This window comes from Olea europaea, chromosome 7 (genome assembly GCF_002742605.1).
Source record: "Olea europaea var. sylvestris chromosome 7, O_europaea_v1, whole genome shotgun sequence".
In the NCBI taxonomy this organism is placed as follows: Eukaryota; Viridiplantae; Streptophyta; class Magnoliopsida; order Lamiales; family Oleaceae; genus Olea; species Olea europaea.
The window spans coordinates 17,578,140-17,584,995 of record NC_036243.1 but is presented as its reverse complement, the minus strand read 5'-3'; the positions used below and the strand labels follow the sequence as shown (position 1 = coordinate 17,584,995).

Genomic DNA, 6,856 nt, shown 5'->3' with positions numbered 1-6,856 from the left:
GAAGCTAAGTAATCATCATATTTTTTCATCAAATGGTCTATAATACAAACAACAAGCATCATGTTTTACTCCATTCACAAAAAACAAAAATGGCTTACTGTACAATATACATGGCAAGAAAGTTGCAGCTGCTCAAAGTTCACTAGAGTAAAGGCACTCGTCTACAAGTTGACGAAGATTTGGGATTTCCAAGGCTGCAGCAACTCTTTCTTTGTCATTTAACTGCTTATTAACTGCAGCAAAGACAAAAGGAAAACTTCAGAATTAGCTTGGAGTAGAGTAGGCAGTAGAATAAATGAGGCTCCAAAATGGAACACAAACTCATCATGCAACTAAGACAAACCATGTTTAGAAGGATAAGCATACAAAAAAGCACATTTTCAAACTGGTGAGTTGAAAAAATAAAAGTGGACGTAAAAGAAGGATGATGAAAAATATAGTCGATCATCCACCTGAGTTTGCTACCACTCTATGTGCCCAGCAGAGTAAAGTAAGTTGGATTTTAACAGAACCAACAGGAAACAAATATTAGATGGATCCTTCCTGTGACACAACTAAACAACACTACAAGCATTCATCCTCGTATATTAAATCCAGGTCCACTTATGCCACTTATGCCAACATCAAGAATGCATACCCAGAGTCAACCCCGAACCATCATCATTAATAAATTTGGAAGTTCATATAATTCCAAAGTTCTCTCCCATTTTAATCTCCAACAATGTTCATAAATTGAAATTTTTTATCTTAGTGTTTGCTACTAAATATCATCATAGCTCCAATCAAGATTCCTGAAACGTTCCAAGTTCTGCCCAACTTCCATCTCCGAAACACTAAGCTCAAAAGTAACTCCTTACTTTTAGATGAGATACTTAAAACCTCTGTTCATCTGTCAAAACAATGTCTCACAAGTGCGGCCACCACCTGAACAACACCACCATCAAGCACCTGTTCAAGCTTTTCTTTAAGAGTATTTAGCACTTCGCACACATGACAACTAAGCAGGCATGATGTGGGAAAGGGTTAAGGGATAGTTCCCTGGTAATTGAACACTAAAGAGGCAACAACAGAAGCATTCAACCCCAGGAGACATGCACCCATGTGCAGTAATGTATACAAGTGCTCATACAAGCACCAAAACACAAATTTGCCTGTGTCATATGTACATACACATAAACATGTATGCTTGTCAAAATGGTTCTCTTACACATTATAGGAACTGTTTAATCATTGAGCACATTTTTAAGTAATGGCTTAAACAATTTTATCTAGTCGCTCAATATCAGTTGTTTAGTTGTCTTCAAGCTCAAGGAAAGTTTTCACTACATTTTAGACTGACTCCTGATGGAGTGGAGTTAAAGCATAAAAATCAAGAAGGGCTACCAGAATCCTATTAAGTGTGACATAATATATGTTTTTTGAGTCTCTCTCTCTCTCTCCGTGTGTGTTGGTTGAGGTTAAGTATCACATAAAAATTTAGTCCTCGGGCAAACTAGTAGGTGTCCATACTCCATTCATCTCATCCTTGTAAAACTCATAAATGACTTGCCAAGGGTCAGATAGACTCATCATATTATAAGGCTATTGGCTTCTCACTACTTCATATTGATCAATAAACCTATCAATCATCAAAACTAAAAGTAGGAGCATCACTAGTAATGTGGATGAAAAAGCATTCTAGAATTTTCACCTGATTCTTCATCTGCATGAGATCCAGGGGCCACTTTTATATCTACCTGAACATCATATGTGAACTTGTTAATTCAGATAGACACAATAACAAATTAGGACTACTCCCAAGTATCTATTGAATTAAACATGCAAATACAAAATTATATGTTCATACATGTTTCAAGCATTTAATGATTATGCTCATATGGTACTTCACCCATGTATCAAAATCATTTTGCCTTGTGATAAGGGTTCAAGTTTTCTACAACAGTTATGTTTAAAGGATAAGAGGAGAAAGGTGAACAGAAGAAGATGAGAGCTGAAGATAAAGGTGAAAAACTTTCAGCTTTGCAAGCCAAAAAGGTCAGACTAGTCGTACTTCCTATCTTTTTTATTGTTTATAGGAGAAAGTTAATATTTGATTTCAAGCAAATGTACTTGTTTACGGTTAAAAGGCAAAAGAAGAAGGGTAAACAACAGATTATTTTCCTTTGATTAATTATATTAAGTGGCTATCATTGCTTTCTTGAACTTTGTTTGCTACAGGTAAAGGGGATGGTGTTTAAGTTGATATTTAAGGTTCAATTATTTTTCTTGCTAGCTCAACATTGCACTTCCAAAAATTTCAATATATCTGAAATTATCTATATCTTCTATTACAAGATAGCTTCTCAAAATAATGCAAAAACCATCTCAAACACAACAAAAATAAATAAAGAATAAATAAACCAATTGGTGCAAATTTCACAAAGCTTAAATTATAAATTAAGCTAGTTTTATTCACACATTCTATAGAACCACAATTTGTTACCAATTTTTCATCCACAATCTGTGGGACTCACAGCTTTAGTTTTAAATTTAAGCGCTCCCAAACAAGCACTTAATTAAAGAAAAGATTGATGATTTAGGACATCTCTTTTTTGGTACCATCATAATTTTGAATTTTAATTAGTAGTGTATTTAAACTTTTAAATTTTATCTTTGTTGAAATTTGAATAATTAATAGTGATTAGACTAGCTTGCCCACTATACAAATATTTTGTGGAAAATGGCGTGCGTGCTCTACTTTTTAAACAGTAATTGGGGTAATTTCTACTTAGATAAGCAACACTGAAATGGATGTCCATTATATCAGAATGAAAAAACAAATATATTGTTAATTTTTTGGGAGGTTAAAGTTTCCAGTTTCCTCAAATGAGTGTAATATGTTTCTTTTTTACTTTCTTCGAGTTCTTTATGTTACGAATAAAAAATGTGTTTGTAAAATTTGGTATCGAAGTCGGGCGTTAAGAATTCTGCAACTCCATTGCCAAATCACTGCTTGTGAACTTGAGCTATGGAACTGTACAACTAGTAGATTAGATTAAGATTTGTTGTTATTATGGTTGTGCATACTGGTAGTCGAGTGAGGCGGCAATGAAGAAAGAGCTGATCAGCTTCTACAATGCTGTTCAATGGGGATGTTGATGTTGAAGCGATATAGAATGTTAGAATCATAATTTTTACTTTTAATCAGTGGATTATTTGCATTTTGTAATTTATCTTCGTTGAATAAGCCAATAGTGGTTAGGTTAATGTTTGCCCACTCTACAAGTATATTGTGAAAAATTGGTGCATGCACACTTTCTAGATATAGATTCATATAATTTTCTATTCAAAGAAGTAAAAGTAATTAAATGGGTGTTCATTGTATCAAAATAAAAATAAAAGTATTTAATTTATCTTTTGGGAACTCATTCCACAAAACCTAAACCTCCTAAAACATCAACGAAAGGTCTGTTTTTTCATTTCGAAATGAACCACACCAATTTTATTATTTTTGTGCACTTAAATAGAGGAAATATATGAACCACTATTCCAAAAACGTAATGCACGTGCATCCATTTTGTAAAGAATACTCAACTAGTTATTCTAACGACTGTTGACTTATTCGGGTAAGATAAAAAATAAAACTTAAAATAAATGGCCTACTAATAAAAATTAAACTAGAAAAATTGATCATAAAACTACACCATGCTTTCAACTCAACATCTACGTCAATCAAAATTGTCAATATGGACTTTGCGAAAGCCTTTCCCTCCTTATCTGCTTTACTTGACAATCCGTATCAACGTGATAGTATTATGTACAAACATAATAAAACCCATCTTATTCTAACCTACAAGTTGCATCATTTCATGGCTTGAACGGAAGAGGTGGTGATTTGGCAAAATGCTTTTCTGATTTGGAAATTGGCAATGGATTTCATAGCCTCTATATGCCTCACTCTGATATGAAATGTTACGAGCTCTTTTTATTGGTAGCTTAAAGAACTAGAACAAAGAAGTTAAAAAAAAAATAATAATAATAATAATAATAGGCTCATTTGAGGGATCCCATACCTCCCAAAAGATCAAAAAAAAGATCTGTATTTTCATTATGAAATAATGCTCACAAATTTCTTCATTTTCTTATTATTAAATAGAGAAATACATAAACCACTATTCCTAAAACATAGGGCACAAGCACTAAAACACCCATTGTAGAGTATATTTGTGCAATGGACAAAACTAACCTAACCATCATTACTGACTTATTCAACTAAGATAAATTACAAAAGTCAAAATAACTGATCTAATAATTAAAGTTCAAATAGAAAAAGAGATCGTAACACTGCCTCAAGATTCTGTCTACCATCATGGAAGTTACTAGTCAGCAAAATTTTTAGCTGTCTTACAAAATATCTTTCTAAATAACATAAACTGCTTTTTTATTTATTCGGCTGGAGAAATAGAACACAAAAGATCGACTGTTTTTAGGCGGTAGCGACAAGAGAATATAAAAGTTCTTCTACATGGCATTAATATTATCATACTTATCAATAAAGTGCCCAATAACAACTTCACTTTATCTCCAAGGTTATTTTTCTCAAGAGTTGTAGGTTATGTATAAAACATATAAACTAAAATGATTGCTAAACCCTACATATTCAAGTTCAGTTCGTTGATAAAGGAAAATCTTTGATATGCAATAAAACCACATGCTAAAATAAAGTTAGATCGATCGATACTAGGAAAAATACAGCCAGCTGAAAATTAAGTAACACATTTACTTGATTGCTCTACAGACTGAACTTAACCTTAAAATGAGGATGAAAGCAATCCTTCAACTTCTCTCTTAGGCACAGACCAATTACAGTCGCCATGCTGCAATGCTGGATTGTTGGAGTAAAAGTTATCCTATGAAACAATAGAAATTCAGTAATTAGAAAATATTTCTAATCATGCCTAATTAGAAATGAAGTCTGAAATTAAGGTATGGATAATATCGTATTAATTGAGCTAATACTAATCACCTCACTAATCAATTTGTTCAAATTAGTTAGTGGAAAATTCTACAAAACAATAATCAATTTATAAAAAGCTTGGACTAGACTTTTTAACAAAAGTTGATCTTTTAAGATATATAAATCAAAGCCCAAAACGTTCTAGCAATTCAATCTGTTTAAATCTCAAACGATTTTAAAAAATCCAAGATTGGATCTCACAGATGATCCACCATCAAGCAGCAGGGTTAAATTCTCACGTTTCTTAAATACAGAAACAATAATCAGGAGTTAGACAACTGCTACTCACAAGGTTGAACTTATACCATGGAAACCAAGACTTAATCTGCTCCTTTCAGGTTCATATTAATTTAATAAGAATAAGAAAGAATAAGAAAGTTAGAATTTCCTTACTTATTTAATACCTATGGAAGAACCAAAAAAAAAAAAAAAAAAAAAAAAAAAAAAAATAATAATAATAATAATAATAATAAAGTTGTATAAATTTCATGAATTAATACTCACAGAATGCGTCCGAGTTTCTCATCAACAGTTATGGACTCCTCAGAAAGCACACTGAGCTGTTCAAGCGAATACGGATGCTCTGGATCCCTTATATCCCTCACATATTGTGTCAATTTTAAGTTAAAGATCACAAATCAATTAAATTCCATCAAACCCACCAAATTTTGATAATCAGAGTCAGCGTTCACAGAAACAACTTGACGACCTAAAAAACTAGTCCAAATTAAATTCAGATCAGATACAATAGAATAAACATGTGATTCTTGATCATAAAAAATGCAAAAGAAAAAGGATATCATAGATTTCCAGAGGATCTATGGCATCGTCATCATGAGGTTCTTCAGTGCGGGCAACCCTTTCCTTCTTAGCGTGGACCACCGGATTCGCGTTGATTAACCCCAGAGTCATTTCCACTTCTCTGTCTCTGTCTCTGTCTCTCTCTCGCTCTCTGCCCCTAGTTTTTAGCCGCCCTTTGAATCTAATCACATTTTTTCGTTGCATCTAATTTCAGCACGAGCGATGTATTTAATCGAGACTTTTAGAGATTTAAAAAGTTTGGGTGTATTCAATTGAAACTTTTAGAGACTCTCTAAAAGTTTGGGTGTATTCAATAGAGTCTTTTATAAATTTTTAAAAAGTCTCTAAAAGTAACGGGATATTCAATTGAAACTTCTTAAAAATCTCTACAAGTTTTGGAGTATTCAATTTAGAGGGACTTTTAGGGAATTTAAAATTTCTTGGACTTTCAGAAACTTTTTAATAGAAAATATAAATAAGATTTTTCTCCCAAAATTTCTCATCCATAGAGAGATTTCTAAAAAGAGTATGCTATTCTTATTTCCCTCTAGGTTTTTCCTCTATCTCTCCCAATTAAGTATTTCTTTGAATCTTTGCAATGAGTTTTCTTCAAATCAGGTTATGGTAAATTTTCACTAGTTGATCTCTATCTCTCCATCTAATTTCAAAGATTCGTTTTTAAGTGAATGTTGTGAATTCTCATAAATATTCCTCGATATCTCACATTTAACACTGTAAAAAGCATATTTCCTCAAAAAAAAAAAATTCCTCAAAAGTCTTTAGTAAAAATCTCCACAAATTCAGGAAAAAATTTTACTAATTCCTACCAAATCCATAGAAATTACTTAAAATTTCATAAAGTCCACAAAAATCACCCACTTAAAAAAGTCTCCAAAAGTCTTTAAAAATCTCAATTGAATACATCCACAATTCTTATTTTCAATCAAACAATCTATCATAAAATAACATTATACACGTAAATCAAAAATTTTTTCTTTAACCACTCATTTTTCAAAAAAATAAAACTATTCCACTCATTTTTATTTTCAAAAAATGGGA

The 6,856-nt window shown here is 32.1% G+C and overlaps 1 protein-coding gene across 1 annotated transcript; it reads right to left on the bottom strand.

Moving 5' to 3' along the window:
* LOC111397222 (protein AE7-like 1) lies at positions 1-6,018 on the bottom strand. The gene is made up of 5 exons (XM_023024017.1): positions 5,797-6,018; positions 5,501-5,606; positions 4,790-4,889; positions 1,691-1,736; positions 1-233 (listed from the first exon to the last, which is right to left on the bottom strand). The coding sequence occupies exons 1-5, from the start codon at positions 5,999-6,001 to the stop codon at positions 133-135; spliced, it is 558 nt and encodes a 185-aa protein (XP_022879785.1). The 5' UTR covers positions 6,002-6,018; the 3' UTR covers positions 1-132.
* Between the last annotated feature and the right edge of the window lie 838 nt (positions 6,019-6,856).

Bases quoted from the DNA above. Each gene is read 5' to 3' on its own strand.
- LOC111397222 (XM_023024017.1), bottom strand. From the start codon at position 6,001: ATGCAACGAAAAAATGTGATTAGATTCAAAGGGCGGCTAAAAACTAGG. The intron at 5,607-5,796 runs ATATCCTTTTTC...TAAAATTGACAC, and splicing joins AGATCCTCTGGAAATCTATG to AATATGTGAGGGATATAAGG. The intron at 1,737-4,789 runs GTTAAGTTCAGT...TATGATGTTCAG, and splicing joins GCTTTCATCCTCATTTTAAG to GTAGATATAAAAGTGGCCCC.